Source organism: Moschus berezovskii, chromosome 20, assembly GCF_049115385.1.
Source record: "Moschus berezovskii isolate FMDL1 chromosome 20, NW_MosBer_1.0, whole genome shotgun sequence".
Taxonomy (NCBI): domain Eukaryota; kingdom Metazoa; phylum Chordata; class Mammalia; order Artiodactyla; family Moschidae; genus Moschus; species Moschus berezovskii.
Window position 1 is genome coordinate 41,774,216 of NC_142479.1, and position 19,594 is coordinate 41,793,809.

Here is a 19,594-nt window from a genome sequence, read left to right on the forward strand (position 1 = left end):
CATCAACTAAAAGAGTTGCATCCAGGTGCTTTAAAACAGCACTGACCAACAGAAACAACACGTGAGCCACCTTGGTAATTTGAAATATTTTAGCAGTCACATTTTAAAAAGTACACATAAGCATAAAATTTTCATAATATAATTTTACTTATTCTAATACATCTAATGTTATTTCAACATGTAATCAATATAAAAATATTTTACATTCTTTTTTTATACTAAGTTTAAAATGTAGTGTGTGTTTTATACTTATAATCCATCCATTTGGACAGTAGCTTTTCATTGGAAAAACTTGGTCTGTATTTAGGTACAACATTTACAGTTGAAGAAGTGGATTCACATATTTCAGTTTTTCCAAACAAGCTTAAACCAAGTGTTCCAAATACATGTATCTGTTTGCTCATAATTGATGTTTTTAAATTAAAACTTCTTCAGTAAGTACAGCATGTGGCTTGTGGTACAGCTGGTACCAGATGGTACAGCTCTGAAATGATCTCTCCAGAGCTACTTTTGACATTCGTTAAGGATATATGTATAGGTTTTGGTCTTGAAAACTTTTCAATTACATTGTAATTAATATTCCCTATCTGCTGCTTTTTGGTCCCCAATTCCTTTATTCTAACTAACTTTCCTTTCTTTCCAAGATATAGTTGTTCACTTTGTTCACCTGAAGTCCTCACTAATTCACAGTACCTCATTCAATTCGTGGTATCAGTCCAGTCTAATGATGTTAGTTCAAGGGCACAGCCCTCCCCTAAACTCCTATCATTATCCAAACCCTGCTTCCCTCTGTTCCCCCGTGCAGAGGACTTTATGTTTGGAATGCTCTCATATTACCTACTTTAATCTTCACAAGTATATAAATAAATAGGTGGGCTGGCATTTACAGATAAAGGATTATCCAAAAGATAATTTCAGTTATCTTTGGAAGTCTTTAATTCCAAAGAATTAACGTAGATTTATATATTTGTCCAAGTCACATGGATAGTGGTGAAGCAGAGTTGGAATTCACCTTACTTAACTTTCCTACTATACTAATGATAAAACAGACTGTCAGACCCTTCTCTTACTAGTCCCATCCAGTCCTGTGTTGTAGGCAGCCATAAAAGTTCTTAAGATCAAAAAAAAAAAAAAATTCATCTCTAGTAGTAACCCAATTGAATAAATTCCTAGGAAGTCAGCTTGTTACAACCATGTTTATAAAAAATCGAGAACTCTCATTTTAGAACAGGATTCTTCATTTATATCGCCGTCTTGCAATGAGCTGGCCAGGAGGAGCGCATCTCTTTGTTTATATATATATAGACCCAGGAGATAAATGGGAGAAGAGCGACTGTGGTAGCAATGGCCAGCTGAATCCTTCCACCACCTGGAGCCCTATACACACACAAAAATGATTAGAAACAAAAATCCAATAAAAATTACGATTTGGTTTTGTGACAGATATGAAGACTGAACATCATACGACATCACTGCATTTTTGTACATCTTTTTAATTTTTTAAATTGAAATATAATTCTTACTTGTAGTTCTTTATATGTTCTTACTGCAAATTCTTGTGTTTTTTTTTAATATGTATTCTACATAGATTTTCCCACTCAGTAATGTGTTGTGAGGAACTGAGATCATTGATTAAGCAGTGTTAAAATGGATCCTCACCTAATGATTTTAGTGTCCCATTGAGGAAAAACTTTTTCTCCTCAAGGTTTTGAAGATACTAAATTATCTTTTCTAAAAGTTTCATCGTTTTGATTTTTACATTAGGTCTATAATCTACCTAGAATCGATTTTTATGAAAGTTGTTTCTCTTTTCCGTATCGATATTCAATTGATCCATCACTATTTATTGAAAAGATTACCCCAGAGTGCTACCACTGTCCTAAATCAAGGGTCTATATGTACATGGAACTGTTTCTAGACACTTTTAATTCATTTATCCTTTTGCCAGTATGGGTTTATCGTATACTGCCAAAGAATCATTTAGGTGTTTTTATTTTAATATTGAGATCTTTAATTTCTCCCATAATGTTTTATAGTTTTTATAGTTTTGCTTGTAGCAATTTTGCATATCTCCGCTATATTTAGTCCTGCCTGGGGTGTTGATATATTGATATTATAAATGGTAACTTTTTATTTTTATCATTTTCTGTTATTGCTGATTAAGATTTTAGTAAATTGACATAGTATCCAGCAATCATGCCAAACTCACCTATTAGAAGAACTTTTTAAATTTTTAAAAAATTTTCTACATATGCAATTAATGTCATCTGTGAATAAGGAAAATTTAATTTTCCCTTCCAATCCTTGGGCCTTTTCTTTCTTTTTCTTGCCTTATTGTACTGGCAAGGACAAGAGCTAGAACAGTGGTGAAAAGTGGCAGCAGTGGCCACTTCTCACTCCTGATCTCAGAGGAAGTATTCAGTGGCTCACCATTAAGGGTTGTGCTTTGGTATAGCTACCCTTTATCAGGGAGCTCAGTGCTAAATAATCTGCCTGCAATGCAGGAGACATGAGTTTGAACCCTGGGTCCAGAAGATCCCCTGGAGAAGGAAATGGCAACCCACTCCAGTATTCTTGCCTGGGAAGTTCCATGGACAGAGGAGCCTGGCAGACTATAGTCCATGGGTTCACAAAGTGTCAGACATGACTTAGCAACTAAACAACAACAACCCTTTATCAGGGTAAGTCTGTTTTCTATGAGTTTTTATTAAAAGTGGTTAGTTTGTATAAATATGTTTTTCTATTAATCTGGTGAAAAACATTGGTTGGTTTTCAAATGTTAAACTGCATTCCTAGAAAAAAACCAACTTGGTGGTTGGGTCATGAATTGCAGGACCTGATTTGCTAATTTGTTTAGGGTTTTTCCGTCTGTGGTCATGAATGAGATTGATGTATAATTTTTTTTTCTTACCTTTTTTTGGGTGGTAGGAGTAACATTCTTGTCAAGTTTTGGTATCCAGATTATTCTGCCCTCAACAAATAAACTGGAAAATATTCCTTCTTTTTCTATTCTCTGAAAGAGTTTGTTGAAGGTTGGCATTATTTCTTTAATTATTAGGTAGAATTCTGCAGTTACGCCATTTAGAGTTTTCTTTTAGGAAAAGTTATCTACTCAATTTCTTTAACAGTTTTGAGACCATTCTGGTATTTCTTCCTGTGTCAGTTCTGACAAATTGTATTTTTCAGTGAATTTGCATTTCATCTGCATTTTCATATTTATTGGGAAAAAGCTTTTAATAATATCCTTTTATGATTCTTGTAGTATCTGTTACATGGGTAATAACTTTCTTTTTCATTCCTGATTATTGGTGTTTTGTGCCTGCCTTTTCTTGCTCTCACTAGTTATTTTTACCTTTTTAGTCTTGCCAGGGTTTATCAATATTATTAGTCATTTCAGAGAATGAAATGTTGATTTTTTTTATTTCATTGGTTTCTGCTTTTGTGTTTATGTTCTCATTATTTCTTTGGGCTTATTTTACTGTTATTTTCCTTACTTCTTTAACTGGAGAATTCTTGGAAGCTTAGCTCATTGATTTTTCAGCCTTTTTTTTTTTTTCTAATAAGGCTATAAATTATCCCATAAGCATGCTTTTTAGACACCATCCCACAAATTTTAATATGTAGTGTTCTCTTTATCATTGAGTTCAAAATATTTTCTAATTTTCATGGTGATCTCTTCCAGATGTTCTTTGGAAGTATATTTCCTGATTTCCAAACATACCGTGGTTCTATAATTACTGTTTTTGTTAATGATTTCTAGCGTAATTGCACCATGGTCGGAGGGCATGCTCCATATTACGGTTCTTTGCCGTTTGCTGGGACTTCCTTTGTGCTCGGCCTGAAGCCACTCTGTAAGTGTTCAGTGTTTCCTGACAGGAGCGTGAGCTCTGCCCGTCATGGTGCGGGTGTTCTGTGCATGTCCACTGGTCAGTTTTCATTGTGTAGCTAGTTTTCTGTATCTTTATTGATTTGTTAAATCTCCTTGTTCTGTTAGTAGCTGGAAAAAGTGTATTAAAGTCTCCCAAAATGATACTGTTTCAGTGTTTCTTTTTTGGCTTGTCAGTATTTATTTTATCTATTTTGAGGCTATGTTAATTATATATGCCTTTTATTAATAAGTGGTGTTGAGATCACCAGAGAGCCAAAGGGGAAAAAGATAATATTGCATCCATTCTTTTTGCCATTATACTAGGATAGATTCTAAACAGGTCAAAGATTTAAATGTAAAAATGAAACCATACATGTATTAGGAGAAAACTTAGGTAAGTTACTTAAAACCTGAGAGGACGGAAAGTTTTCCTACCTGTGACTCCAGATCTAGAAGCAGTAAGGGAATGGATTGATCAATTTGGATACATTAAAGTATTTTTTCATGGCAAAGCATACTTTGCATGAGTAAAGTAAAAGGACGCTAAAAGCAAAAAAGAATGCTCATCTTATATCACAGACAGAGGGTTAATAGCCCTAAAGAGCTTCTAAAAGTAGAGAAGACCAACTGCCTTAGAAACTGGTTAAACCTACATCTCTCCAAGATGAACTAACGTGTATAGAAAAAGAAATGCAAATGGCTCTTAATCATAAGAAAATATGCTCACCTTTGCTGCTGATAAGAGAAATGCAAGTGAAAGCTACTACCCGTTTCTCAACTATCCAATTAGTAATACCTCAGAAATTTGACAATACACTCTGTTGGTAATGTTTTTAATATCAAGCGATTGGATACAGTCCAAACAGTAGAGGGCTGGATGCATATACTGTGAACATATCAAAATAAGGAAAGTCTTTATATACCACAGAATGATCTCCAGGATGTGGTAAGGGTAAAATGAAGAATACAATTGTGTATAATGTGCTTCCACTTTATCTAAGACAAGCAGGAGTACCAGTGAATGCATGTATTTGCTCCATTAAGAAAGCATGGAAGGATAAACCACAAAGTAGAAGTTTTACCCTATAGAGAAAGGGGGGAATTAGGGTTGGGGGATAGAGAAGTTAGAGCCTTTTGACTGTCCTGTTTTGTAGATCTGTATGTAGAACCATATAGATACTTTACATAATTATAAAACAATATATTTTAAATAAAGTATCCCTAGAAATTTAAAGTGAAATGAAATAAACTATGTATTCATTCGGTGAGATTAGCATACAGAGTAACTATTCCACGTAATTTGAATGTGCATCCCTTAAAGAGATATTCCCTAACAACAACAACAACAACAAAAAGTACCTATTTTCCATAATTGTTATTCTGAGAATTATGTTTGTATTGTCAGATAAGTCAGATGAGTTATGTTGAGGTATCTATGTAAAAATATATATACATATAGATACTTTATTTTATATACTCATGTATGCATATACATTTATGACAATACACACACGTGTGTGTATATACACACACATAAATATGTACATATATGTGAATTTCCTAGTTCTAACCACTAAAAAGAATGAACTCAACCCAGTAGCAGTGGGCACCATTTATACCCAGAATGTGACCTCTAAATACTATCAGCTACCAAAAGTAATGAAGGCTTTTGGGGAAAATGGTTGATTCCAGGTCTGTGGCATAAAATGTACACCTTAGCGTGAAACATTTTGTCATACCAGAAAGCACAGAAGCAATCAAAATTTACTAAGACCAAAAAAACTAAAAGTTTACTAGGATCATGTTAAACAGAATTCCGGAGCCAAGGTAAATAAGTGCCACTGATCAAAGATGGAACAGTTTAAGCAACTGCCCTGGACTGAAAAAACATCAAGTATGTTGAGATCTATGACTTTATAATGGTACTGTTAAGTAAACAAAACTCACTGGTCACTTTTGGAAGATGCCCAGGCAAGAAAAACTCATTATTCTGAAAAGTGGGAAATTGTCAGAGAATCAACTCCTTTTCCTCTTACGATTTGTATCTGAGTAGTCAAAGAATTGATAAGTAGAAGTTTTAGAAGTTTTCCAGATAATATTCAAGAAAGAAATGATATAATTAGAGTATCAGCATTCTTCAACTCAAATGAACTAGTGGATTTAGGCAATGGTCATCAAGATTTTATACTAACGTTACAGAGAAAGAGCTAGGTGTGATGTACATTATGATGGAAGTACATACCACCACCCATGAAGTGGTCTTGCTTGGTGGTGATGCTGGTGATGATGATAAGAAGAGAAGAAGAAGAAGACAACAATGATGATCAGCCTGTGCCTAAGCCTGTGATCTTACCACCAGTTTATAGGAAATATGGAGCACAGGGGAACAAGCATTTAGCATACAGTTGTGGAAATGTAAACATTGGCTAGACAACTCAATACTGAATAATTACAGTTTTATTTTTGTGTGTGTGATGGTGGTAGAGTGGTTATTTTTTAAGTGCTTACCTTTTAGAGATACATATTAAAATACATAAAACATAAAACAATATGATGTTTGAGATTTATTTCAAAATAATCAGGATAGTGATAGATGATACAAGATTGGATAGATAATAAATGTTGAAAATGGGTGATGAGTATTTAGTCTCTCTGCTTTTGAATATGTTTAGATATTTCAAAATAAAACAAATTTTTTCATTACCAAAGTCCTCTACTCTAATGCTGATTTTAAAGTCTACTTTTTAAAATTAAAATGTCTATACAGGCTTTCATTTGGTTGGTGTTTGTATACTGTGATTTTTCCATCTTTCGACTTTCAATCTTTCTGATTCTGTGTACTTAAAGAGTTCTCTTTTGTAAGCAGTGTTTGGGTTTTTAATCTTTTTATCCATTTTGAAAATCTTTGAATCTTTATTGGAATATTTACATGTAATGTAATTTCTCATATATTTGAATGTAATTCTCTGTCTTAACATCTGCTTCCTGCTTCCCCATCTGTTCTCTGTGTTTTTCTCTCCTTTCCTGCCTTCTGTGCTCCGTGTCTCTTAGTGGTTACCTCTTATTTTTCTAAGGTATTTTTTATATTATTTTTCTAATAATCTAAGGTTTTCTCCTGAATCCTTGACTTATCAAAATCTGATATAAGTTAGTACTTTCACCCTTCCCAGATAATTCAAGGACCCCAGACTGCTTTAGCTCCATTTTTTTCCCTTCCAGCTTACATGCTCAGCTGTCATGTATTTTTCTTTTTCTATTACTGTTTTACAAAGTTAATATTTACATATATATATATTTTATTTGCTACTCACTTTCCCTCTATCTCCAAGCTTCCTTTTGAGATCACTTTCTTCCTGAAGGACGCCCTCTTAGACTGACAACTCCCTGCGATGATACAGAAAAGTGTGTATTGTGGTATTCACAAAAGTATGAGTGATTGTGAAACACTCAGCCAACTATTGTTAGCTTCCCCTACAAAAAGGGAAGATTTCTCTCAAAAGGTTCCTGTTTACCTTTGTGTCAACATTCTCATTCACCTACTTGAGCACATCTGATTTTAACTGATGGGTCGAAAACTTACTTTGAAGAGCTGTGGCACAGGCCCAGCCATGCTGTGATGATCACGAGACCAAACAGCTCCCTACAAAATAGCAAAGATTTCATTTTTTTTTGAAGAGGCTGTAAGTGAGATGCATATCATTCCATTTTCTCCCTGACACTTGATTCTGCTGATTGTCTGATGACTTGCTCCAAGATACAAGCATCTACAAAATACTTTCAAGTCTGGTCATGACTCATAAATTACTTTTGTCAGACCCTTTTAAGTCCTATATGAAAATAACTTTCATCTTATGAGGCAGATATGAACTTCATGATTGTTTCCCAATTTATAGATGAACAGAGAAACAACCAGAACAAAAACAGATAAATCACTTACTTCATGTCATGGGGAAGAATACTACAGTCAAGAAGATAATCCCAGATTTGATCAGGCACTCTCTTCATATTGTTTTAGAGGGGTCAGTGTTAGGCAGGTTGAGCTCAAATCAGTAATTCAAGTACACATTGTAGGAGATCAGGTCATGTCTTAGAGGAGAGGAATGATTTGTCGAATGAGTCAGTCTAATGATTTGGGGGTGGGTATATGCTTCTAGAAATATTTGTTAAAAGGTCGTTATCTTCGCCACAGAGTAGAAAATAATCATATTTGGCCAAGTACCACTTGGAAACCCCTCTTTGATTTCACTGAATCTCATGGGCTTCAAGTAGGTGGGGTTGATTCAAACTACCTGGTCTGTATTCCCATCCCCAACCTGATCTAGTTTCCAAAGATTAGGGCCTGTAACAGCAGCACAAAACCAGTGGGACTTAACCTACAGGACTCTCAATCTTGGTGTTGGCAGATGTTAGCAATGGGACAGAAAGGAAAGGAATGGGGCTCTTTGTGAGGCCAGGGAATGAGGGGTGGGGGGAAGCAGAGGAAAAGGTGATAAAACTAGAGCCAGTGATGGTGACAGAGTGTACAGAGGACAGGAGATGTACAAGGGCAAGGCTGGCAGAGGTCCCCCTCTGAGGAGGCCAATCACACTTGTAAGTAAAGAGTTTGGCTTGTACCAGGACTGAACCAGGATGCTGACAGAATTTTCACCTCATTACACTGGACTGAACATTACTCTATGGCATCACTGCTCATCACAAGAGGGGCCGAGGTCCAACTGCCTGATGGAAATATAAGGTGACGTGTAGCAATGATCACAGAGTGTGGTAGGCAGTGCTGGGTTTAAATCCTGGCTCCAGCTCCATATCTGCCTCAGTTTCTTTAGCTTGGAAAGGAGATATCTTCCCTGCCCCTCGAGGTATAGAAAGAAAGTGAAAGTGAAGTCGCTCAGTCATGCCCAACTCTTTGCGACCCCATGGACAGTAGCCTGCACCAAGTTGCTCCGTCCATGGGATTTTCTAGGCAAGAGTACTGGAGTGGGTTGCCATTTCCTTCTGCAGGGAACCTTCCCGACCCAGGGATCAAACCCAGGGATCCCACAATGCAGACAGACGCTTTACTGTCTGAGCCACTACGGAAGTCCTCCCGGTACTGGGGGAGTTAAATCACCAAGATAAGGTGTTGTGAAGACACAGATTTCTCAGTTCTTCCCCACCCACTCCGAACAGTGAAAACCACCACTCACTCACCTGCCTTCCTCCTCATGCAAGAGGTTCTGTTTCTTATGAAGCAAGAGGTTGTATGCCAAGCTGATAGCCCACAGGACACAAAGGAATATGTGTATTGCAGACACGCTCTTCCAAATAAAGTTACCTAAAAACAGATATCCTGGTGCTGTTAATCATGGAACCACGCCCCAGAGAAACAAGATTTCTTTGTATTGGCTTTTAATCTGCCTTCAGGGAAAGCATACAGAAAAGGCTGGGGTTTTTTTTTTGGTTGGTGTTTTGATTTGTCCTCAAAAGGTTAAAACAGCAGTGAAAATGATATTTATAAACTTAAGTGGACACTTATTATTTTGGTTGTCCATAATCTCCCATTTGGATGCTGACGACCCGTCTTTTCTATGGGGAACCATCCTTCCCACACTGTGTCCCGGTGTCCCAGATGGCTGGGGACTGACAAGGTCAACGTATTCCATCCCTTTGGTGACAGTGATTTGTCTCAGGATGAACAGATAACCAATCAGGAGCACCAGCTCCACCCTGAGCTTTTGCAGAGTGATCAGGGAAGTGGATTCTAGATTCCGTTGGACCTAGCATGGTGAAGCTGTGACCTTTGAGCCGCAGGGCCACCACGTGGAGCCCAGGGCTGAAGTGCAGCTGATGTGCAACTAAGACTGCAGAGAAGTTTAAGTTCTGAGCCGCCACTGGCGCCTGAGGCCAGCACTGCCCCAGTCTTTTCAGTAAAGGACCCCAGCACATCTTGCTTCAGCTTATAGGCTATTTGAGTTGAGTATTTTTCCCTTGCTTGCAACTAACGGAACCCTAATGGATACACCTTAAGGATGTAAACAGAGTTCTAGAAGCCTGTACATCTGGGCGACGGGAGTTTTCCCCACCCTGGCGGGAATTGTTCATCTTTATTCTAAGGCCCTGAGAAATTTCCAGCCCCACTAGTAGAAGTTGATTTAATGAAAGTGAAGAATAACCTGATATTCCCCACTAATAAGAAAATGTTAGTAAACAATGTAAAAAAAATTTTTTTCTGCTATAAGACACTTTTATGGAATGAAACTGTCCAACTTAGGTTTAGTGAATTTTTAGGGCCGTAAAAGGAGAAGCAGCTATGTTTTGCCCCTGACTGAGGTTGGTGACCTTTGGCGCATACAAGCCAGCTATTTTAAGTGTATGTATTCTCACCTGGGATATACATGTATAAGAAGTCCAAGGAGTAGGTTATGAAACAAATACACGATACAGCCTATGTGTTATACAGCCATTCATTGACTCAACAAGCGTTGGGTATATGAGTTAGACATGATCCTGCTTTTAAGGGGCCTACAGTCTAGATGGAGGAAACATATATAAAAGTGTGCAGGAAATTGCTGGAGTTACTATGATGGATTCCCTGGTGACTCAGACGGTAAAGAATCAACCTGCAATGCAGGAGACCCAGGTTTGATCCCTGGGTTGGGAAGATCCCCTGGAGAAGGAAATGGCAACCCACTCCAGTACTCTTGCCTAGAAAATCCCATGGATGGAGGAGCTTGGCAGGCTACATACCATGGGGTCACAAAGAGTTGGACACGACTGAGTGACTTCATTTTCACTTTCACTGTGAAGGTACACAGGGAGACTAGAAAGGGCAATATGTATTAATGAGAAATCCAGAGATTTGTTACAGACATTATAGACAGTTTCTATATAATGGTAGCAATTCAGATACATAGCAGTTCATTCATTTTGAATGAATTGAAAATCAGAAAATGAGGGAGCCAGAGTGGTACTGGGAGAAGGATTTGTATAGAGTAGATACATAATAGACACTGATCCCCACTGAGTATGGAAACAAAGTTAGCAGTTTGATTGTTGCTGATTTTCCATTAGCTTAGTGGCTTAAGAAATAAGTGCAGTGACTGAAGCCCTTCTCTCCCTGGCTACAAGGCCTAACTGCAGTTCCACATCAGCATCAGAGATCCTGGGATCTGAGTACATAAAGCCTGTCTTAGTATGGCACATCTGCATCAACTTTTCCTGAAGATGGAAGGGGATGATCTAGATTGGAATTCGCCTCCTCTTAGGATCAGAAGGAAGAAGAAAGACATGGAGGGCTCCAGTTTTTTACTGGGAGTTGGGTAGACAGACTCTCGTTATTAAAAGGAAATCTGATGTTCCGTATCACCATTGAAAATTCAAAGTTCATACCTGTGACAAGAGGGTTAAGTCCAACAAGCAGGGTCAGAGTGGCAGGAATCGTATACACAACCTGTGAGCAGAAAGGAAATTACAGGGGTAAGAAGGATGCCCAATATAGGAGTTGTTCAGAGACGTTTAGGGAGTAAAGAAAGATGACACCAGTGGTGATCCCATGTGCCATGATTTAACTCCAGCTTTTAGTAACAACCAAGGAAGTGGTAACCTCTGCTTTAACAGCATTTACCGTGTCAGGGTGTCATTTTATCTGCCTTCTTCCTAGACCGTAGGCTCTTCCAGGAAAGACCTACTCATTTTCAAGCTCTAGCAGTGAGTAGAGCTTTGATCTCAAGACACAATGACCTCCTAATCTCTCCCAAGCGACATCCATGCCTAAATGGCCTTCCCCTACTTTTCAAAAATTGCTCTATGAAAAGTAGGACTTGAGCAGCCATAATTAGCTACGTGGCCCTGCTGAGTCTAGACCCATGGACCATCCAGCCCCATACTCCATCTCTGCAAGTGAGATCACAGAAAGTTTACTAACAGTGTATGGGTCACATGTGCCCAATAAGATCAGGTTCTTCATTTCTGAAACATAACTTGGTTTGGGGTTGTGAAGACTGGCCCTGAAGAGGCCTCATTCACAGCAAGCAGGCAGATTCTAAGAAAAACCTTTTGCTTGTGTGTCGTGGGCAGAGGACAAGCAGAGGTGGGAGGTTTATAAGAAGCATGGGGGCCTCCCCAGAAATGTAGCTGTGAGCCACATCAATTGTGATGCCTAGTTAGAAACCATTAGTTTATCTGGATGTTGTCAGGGCTCAACATTTTAAGTGATCTGCTGTCACTGTAAAAACACACCTGTCTTGACCCTGGGGAGAGATGGTATCTGTATTACAGACCATGTTCATCCCTCCCAAAGGGTCCCCAGTGATGACTGGAATATCAGCCGGTACCGACGTTTGCAAGGACAGCCATGCTGCTGAGGGTTAGACCAGACGTTAGTGTGCATATGAATTATCTGGAGGTCTGATTAAAATGCAGATCTGATTCCAGAGGTCTGGGGTAGGGCCCAAGATTCTGCTTTTCTAATAAGCACCCAGGGGACACTGCTGCTGTTGTTCCGAGGACCGCACTTAGAGCAGTAAGGGGTTAGTTAGTTCCCCCCAGTAAAAAACTACATGACTTAGCAACTGAGGGAGAGACAGAGACAGACAGGCAGACAGAAATTAAACACATACACGTCATACAGTGTTTAACTGTGCTCTCCACAGGAAGTGTTTGGCAGAGATTTTTAAATGTGCATTTAAGTATAACAGATACCTGTGATTCATAGATTAAAGGGTCTAAGACCTTCTTATTTCAGTGTATTGTAAACACATGAACACGATAAATCTTTAAGTAATACTTTCCCATGGTAGCTGTGCCATGTTAATCCTTATTTAAATGCTTATCTCTGTTTTGAATGAGATTAAGGATTTTTTTTTTTACATGCAGAGAGACTGAAAGTAATTGTTTTTAGTACACAAGTAAAAACAATGCATAGTATAAACAGTCATGAACTCAGTAGAATCCACATATAATGGTCTTTTATCTTTTTGTTGGTGGATTTTTTAAACTAAAGGGTATTGTAATATTTATTTACTGTATTTAGTTTAATTGAACATATAGCCACTGAGACCCATGACAGTCATTTCTAACAATGCTCTGCCCTGTCTCCCTGCCACTATAAAAACTAAAAAAGCCAATTTGTTTTCTTAGCTTTTACAGCAGTGAGGGGCCATCATGTTCCAGCAATGAAATGTACGCAAAAGTCTTCTGGAGGCAAGGCTGATACTCAGAGCTCTTAATAATATTCATGAGCACTGACCAAGCAGGATGGATCCTAGACCATAAGCCTTATTAGTAGTAATATGTACTAACTGGATAGCAGCCTGTCTGGGGAGCTTCTTAGGAAACATTTGCTTCCTGATGAAAGGGAGAAAAAGCACAGGAAACTGGTTTTGCCTCCTGCCTTGTTTCTTCCTACTTGTGATGCTTTTGTCTAGGGATGAGATGTCTGGAGCTGTAGCAGCCATCCAACATGAGAGGATATATCACCTACCCATTGAGGATTGGCAGAGAAACAAGAAAGCAAGCCCAGGTCCTTGATGACACTGTTGACAATTAAGCAGCTGCATCTAGATGTCTTCTCATGAGATGGTCTGTATGTTTATAACCTGAGGCTAGTCAGATATTCTGGTATTTGCTCCTGTATGCATCCTGATACAAGTATACTCCATGAGCAATTTATGGTAGGGAACATGGACATCAGTCAGGTACAGTACAAGCCCCTAGGACCCAGTAACCTAGTATCAGTTCATCTGTGAGTTCATTCTTCCACTCTAAGAGTCAATCTGGGAAGGACTGCCATAGGAAAGCTCTATGCTAGGTTGCCAAGCAAGAAAAGGGAACTGGCCCCTGACCCCTGGGAGCTGGCATATACAGACCCAACTCTAATGCAAAGCAGAATGAGTTAGTGCTACAGTGAAAGTTCAAAGGAAGGATGCTTGGAACTTATGGGAAAGAGGTGGAGAGATTTTGTGGTGAGATGGCATTTGAGATAGACCTGGACACCCGAATAGAGTCTGACATGGGAATTCTCAGGGCAAGTCACAGAAGTACCATAGGTGGACTAGGCTTCCAAGACCAAGTTGGGAAGGTACGTTAGGGCCATATTGTGGACGGCCAACTTAGACATCTTGGGAAATGGTGAACGTTTCTGAATCAGGAAGCAATATGTGGGAAGAATTATAGGAATGTAAGAGATTAGAGGCAGCTCAAAGAATTATAAAGGACCCATAAGGGTCCACATGGGAAGTAGTGGGGGGCTAAACTGGAGGTGAGTGAGGATGTCTGTGAGGCTCTGGTGTTGATGCTTATATTTCATATCCAAGCATGATGTAAAGGGTAAAATGTGCAGATACTGTACAGATAAGCAATTAGACCTACACTGCTTTTTGGTGGATTGTTCATTTTGTTTTTTGAGGGGATCTCAAAGACAGTGGTAAGAAAACAGAGATATTAGAGATGGCTGAGGTTTTCAGCAAGGATGACACAGAATGATTCTGCTGATAACAGAAATGGTGAGTCAGGAGGAAGAGTGGGTTTTGGAAGGAAAGATGCTGAAAAGGACCTTGTGCATATTAGAGGAGCCAGTGTGATGCACTGGTGGACGGATCTAGGGGTCTTTTGGAAATTCACCATTAAGCTGGATAGTTGGAACTGCAGGAGAAATAACATTTGGAATTAAGGACATGGACCAGAGTGCTGAGGAAGAGGCAGTTTGATTTGATGCAGGGGCACGAGAATCTGGACAATATCAGAATGTGGTTATATTTATATGTGATATTATATGTACTGTCATTCCAAATGCTTTCACTTGTTGCTACTTGTACAAAGTCAACATTATTCCAAAGCTTAAGATCATCTCATCGGTGATATTGTATAGTCTTAGGTGCCTCTATTAAAAGAAACAAAATCCAGATATTTCAGAAAATGTGTGGAAAAAATCCCCCCTCCTCTAAATGGTTTAGTCAGAGCATCAGTTCAGTGTATACTAGGTTTTATGGGCTTTAATTACTTTTTGTGAATATAATTCACTGAATTAGCAGAACCACAAACCTTAAGCCTGCCATTTTCTGGTCAAACATTTGTTGGAGTTTCTGGGTAGAAATTCATGAGGATTAGTTCACATGACCTTGAGCAGTCTACTCTGTCTTCAGAAAAGTGTTCTCAGCTGGCCTGTTTTATTCAAAGGGAATACAGCTAAAAGGCCCCTGTATCTCTGGAAAATTTTGAATTCTCAATTTGATCCTTCTCCTCCTAATGTTTTCACATTTCCCTGGTAGCTCAGACGGCAAAGAATCTGCCTACAATGCAGGAGACTCAGGTTCGATCCCTGGGTCAGGAAGATACACTGGAGAAGGCACTGGCTACCCACTCCAGACTTGTGGCCTACAGTCTATAGGGTGGCAGAGTCAGATATGCTTGAGTAACAAACACTTTCACTTTTCCTCCTAATATTTTAGGAAAAGGCGCCTACTAAGGATTTGATTTCTAAGCTTTTAAGTACATGAAGCAGGGAAGAAGGCAAACAGACACACTGCACGTTTCCTGTAGTTCCCTGATTCTTTTAGGTATGGGAGAGCAGTCCATACTCACCATCCACAGTTCTGCATCCGGATCATTCACCTGGAATGCCAGAACAGCAGCATTAGCCCCAGGCTGTCACAGTTCTATTCCAGTATTTGTGTGTGTGTGTGTAGAGGGGTGCTTCAGAGTGTGTGTGTGTATGTGTGTAGGGGGTGTTTCTGTGACCCCAGCACCTGGTTTGAACACACAGCCACACTTATTTGTAAAGAAGTGCGCAGTGGCTCTGCGAAGTGTGGGCCAAGCCCAGAATGGGTGTTTAAACGGCCCTCCAGTCTCAAGAAATGAGGAAAGCTATCGCGAGGGGGCCCCAGATCTTTCTTGAAAGGATAATTAGCTGTGAGGGTTTCTGTTCTGCTTGCTCTCCGAGCTGTGCACAGCCTTGCCCCCGGGGCTGCCTTTTTATAAAGGTCCCCCGCAAAGAGACACGCGCCAAACCAGCTCCTTCCAGCCTGTGAGCAAAGAGGGTCATGTGACCGCATCTGTGTGTCAGCCCAGATGGGGTGGGGGTTCCCCAAGCATCCCCCCTAACTCCAGCCCTTCCCGTACCGGGCCGGCTTCTGCGACCCCGCCGGTCGGTCGGTCTACACCGCAACCGGCCTGGAGTCGGAGCCCGGGGCTCCCCTCCCGCCGCCCCCGCCCGGCCGGGGGCGCTGACCTGCACAAAGGCCGCCAGCGCGAAGAAGGCGCCCATGAGCCAGTTGCAGGCGCGCCACAGGCCCCGCGCCCCGCGCCCCGCTGCCGGCGCCATGGTCGGGCGGACCGGCCGGGGCGCGCCGGGACAGACCGGTCCGGGCGGGGCGCAGGGCCACCCGGCGGGGCGGTCCACCTCTGGCCCCTCCTCCCGCCCCGCCCGCTCGCTCGCTCGCCGGGAGGTCCGGGGCCACGGGCCGGGGCGGGAGGGGCGCCAAGCGGGCCTCCTTGTGGGCCCCCACTCGCTCCTCCCCAAACGTGGGGAGGCGCAGGGGTCTGCCCATTTCACAGACGCGGAGAGTGAGTCCCAGGGCGCCCGCGTGGCCGTCCCAGCATCTCACAGCTGGTCAGTCGGGGCAGAAATTTGCACTGGAACCCAGAGAAGTGCAACTCCAACACCAGTTTTCACTAAGACTGTCTTCCTCATACTTAAATTAGAGGAGATTAGAAGGGAGGGAGACAGGAACGAAGGAACGAGAAAAAAAGGTGTGTGTGTGTATGCGTGTGAGTGCGCGCCTTCTGGTTAGTGTTTATGCATTTCTTTTCAAAGCTCAGAAACTTTCAAAGCGCTGTAAGCATTATGGTAATTTCTTAGAGTGACGACAGTGATATTAGCATCTCATACAGCTCACAGCTTTTCTGAAGACAGCCTCGTTTATCTTCATGGGCTTTTATTATCAGAGGTATTTACATATTATACATATTTACAATTCTTTCCCACCACCAAAACCAACAAGATCTCCACACGTTTTGCTCATGAATTTCTTATGAACTAAAGACACTTGAAATATTCACTGTTCTCCCCTTGCTTGTTTTACGGGCCTTTTCCTGTTTTTTTCTGATTAGTTCTTCGTGGGGCTCATTTACACATCCATAGGCCTCATCATTTTTGCTGTTCTAAGAAGTGTTAATCCCTTCAAATCATGAGCGTGTACTCCTGTGCTCCTCTCCTTTTTGCTAAATCTCCTAAAACTCTTTTAGGGTTTTTTTTTTTTTCTTTCTTTCTCTGTTTCATTCCTTTCAGAGAATGCTTATTTCAGAAACACGGGCTGCCTGGCCCCCTTATTTGGTGTAGGGATCACAAAGGGGACTTGCTGTGCGCACTCCAGGAAGGTTCGAAGATTGGGTCTTTAAAGAGAAAATTATGGTCAAATGAGGTCACATGGGTGAACCCTTATCCAGTATGACCAGTATCCAGGAAGAGATACATACACACATATACTGAGGACACAACGATAAGACAGCTGTCTGCAGACCAAGGAGAGAGGCCTCGGGAGAAAACAAGCCTGCTGACACCCTGATCTTGCCCTCCCAGCCTCCAGAATTATAGTTAGATATTAGGTGTTTGTTGCTTCACCTCCCCGGTCTGTGGTACTTTGTTGTGGTGGTTTTGCAAAGAAATACAGGGAGTGATCACAGAACCCACTCTGCCAGCCAAACAGAGGTATGGGAGGCAAGAAAGCATGGTGGGCAAATGCCTTATAAACCGTTGTGTGCTGTGCAGCCACCCAGAGTTTCCTATTCTCAGTGTTGACCAGGACATTCGTGGCCATGTGTGGACATCTGTTGTTTTTGCTGGTGCAGGGTTTATTCCCCTTCTTCTAGGGTCAGCTTCCCAGTTATTGGGGAGGGACCCTGTCTCCCAGCATCAGGGCACGTGTACTTGGAGGGCTGACATGAAACAGGCAGGTAGCCCTTGTCTGCCAGCTGACACAGCCCATCCTCCTGACCATAGCAACTGGGTCTGAGGTGGTGTGTGATTGCCCAGATGCAGTCTGAGGACCTGTACTGGACGGGGGATTGCCAGATAGCATACAGGATGTTTAGTTGCATTTGAATTTCAGATCAACAAGGAATAGTTTTTTAATGTAAGTGTGTCCCAAATATTTGCTAAATCCAGTAACCCTAGCTGGAGCATTAAAGAGAAGTGGGTTGAGCTGGTACTGTGTAAGGTAGAGCTGCCGGGAGAAAGCTTTTCTTAGGTTGAGTCCAGGTCGGGGAAGCAGAGCTCAGAGATAAAGAAGGTAGGTACCTGGTAACATCACGTGAGGCTCTGGGTCTAGCCTCACTGGGAACATCTCACCAACCCTTCAGCTTCGTTAGTCAACACAGTCCCTTCTTCCATATAAGCCTGTGTGGGTGGGTTTTTTTTTTTTTTTTTTACCACTCATAACACAGAATAATGACTTTAAAATCACAATTCGACAATTACACCAATGCTTGAAATCCTCTAAATCCTCCTGCTGTATGTTTGTCCAGCTTTTGCAAACACAGGGAAAGACAAAGCTTAGCCTGAGGAGTCATGAGAAATAAGTTTAAGTGACTCCAGTTTCCCAGAGAGCTCTGCTTGAGAAGTCACTCCATTTTCCCCCTTCTCATCTGTGGTGCTACCTGCCGCAGGGAGGATGAGGTTTGGAAGGGAGCAGTGGCTTGTCAGTGCTGGCTTCCCTCTGCAGAAAGGCTGGCAGGAGGGGCCTTCACGCCGCTGGACGACCCCAGTCTCCCCGGTCAGGGACAGCGTCTGAGAGCAGGCGGGGCACTGGTGTGTACGTGTGTCTTCCTTGCTCCTGGACTGTCCCGCAAACTGCTGGAGGAAAGGACTCTAACTTACCTGTTTTTATTCCCCTCCCACAGTACCTGGCATACCTGGATACTACTGGTATCTGACAGTGAGTGGGGATGCCTTGAGATGTAAGGATATTGCTGAAAGCTGGGTTTGATGGTGGTGGTTCGGGTGGGTGGGGAGAGGGGCACATACTAGTTAACAGGTATTGGGCCTGCTGGCTCAGGCAGTCATCTGAGCACTTTATTTAGGTTAACTCATTTCATGTCCACGACAGATCAATTACATAGACACTGTTATTACTCCCTTTGAATGGATGAAGAAACTGAGGCATAGACTAGCCTTTGAATACACTGGTTGAGAAAGACCTCAGCTCTCTGCGCTTTGAGTCAGAACTGGACATCTCCAAGCCAGTGGGGAGGCTTCCTCTGGGTTTGTGGAAGCCGTGGGCCGGGTGGGCCCAAGGCTCTCCCACCCATGAGAGAGAAGTAGCTGCTCCTGCCGCACAGCCTGGCGAGGAGACCTTGAGACACAGGCAGGAAGGGCCGTCCCTCAGGGCCTGCTTGCAGCCATCTTCCTTATTTCTTAGATATTTTCAAGATCAGAGAGGTTTTCCACCCAGACCTTGACTTGCAGAGCCTGATTAAACGAGGCTATGTATGGAGGTAGGTAGGTAGGTCTTTGCAGCCCCTTCTCTCCAATCCTGATTCTGACTTCAGACCAGGCCGAGAACTGTGGGTGTCCACAAGGTGGCGAGCTTCTGCCACCAACGGCCCTGCCGGGAGGAGGGAAGGGAGGGCAGAGAGGGCCAGCGGCGCTCCCCTGGGCTACCTGTATTATGTGGCTGTGATGTAGCCTTTCCAGGTGGGTATGAGGTTGGTATCAGCCTGAGGTGAAGAGGGACAAACAGAACTTTGTACCAGGAA

General features: G+C 41.6%; 1 protein-coding gene across 3 annotated transcripts; it reads right to left on the reverse strand.

Annotated features, from left to right (window-relative positions):
- Window positions 1-101: 101 nt before the first annotated feature.
- Window positions 102-16,204, reverse strand: TMEM220 (transmembrane protein 220). 3 transcript variants are annotated; one of them, XR_008683372.2, is made up of 7 exons: window positions 16,071-16,204; window positions 15,425-15,454; window positions 11,234-11,294; window positions 9,056-9,179; window positions 7,449-7,508; window positions 7,180-7,252; window positions 1,295-1,377 (listed from the first exon to the last, which is right to left on the reverse strand). XR_008683372.2 is itself a non-coding variant. In XM_055407294.2 (6 exons), exons 1-6 carry the CDS (start codon window positions 16,161-16,163, stop codon window positions 1,242-1,244), a joined length of 504 nt encoding a protein of 167 aa, XP_055263269.1. In that variant the 5' UTR covers window positions 16,164-16,204; the 3' UTR covers window positions 102-1,241. The 3 variants fall into 3 exon arrangements, 2 of the variants coding, with proteins under 2 accessions (XP_055263269.1, XP_055263271.1); XM_055407294.2 differs by lacking the exon at window positions 7,180-7,252 and having other exon boundaries at window positions 102-1,377; XM_055407296.2 differs by lacking the exons at window positions 7,180-7,252; window positions 7,449-7,508 and having other exon boundaries at window positions 102-1,377.
- Window positions 16,205-19,594: the final 3,390 nt, after the last annotated feature.

Excerpts from the sequence above, each read along its gene's own strand:
- TMEM220 (XM_055407294.2), bottom strand. The coding sequence starts at position 16,163 with ATGGCGCCGGCAGCGGGGCGCGGGGCGCGGGGCCTGTGGCGCGCCTGC. Across the intron at positions 7,509-9,055 it reads TTGCATGAGGAGGAAGGCAG|GGAGCTGTTTGGTCTCGTGA; the intron begins GTGAGTGAGTGG and ends GCTATTTTGTAG. Across the intron at positions 1,378-7,448 it reads CTGTGCCACAGCTCTTCAAA|GGCTCCAGGTGGTGGAAGGA; the intron begins GTAAGTTTTCGA and ends GTGTGTGTATAG.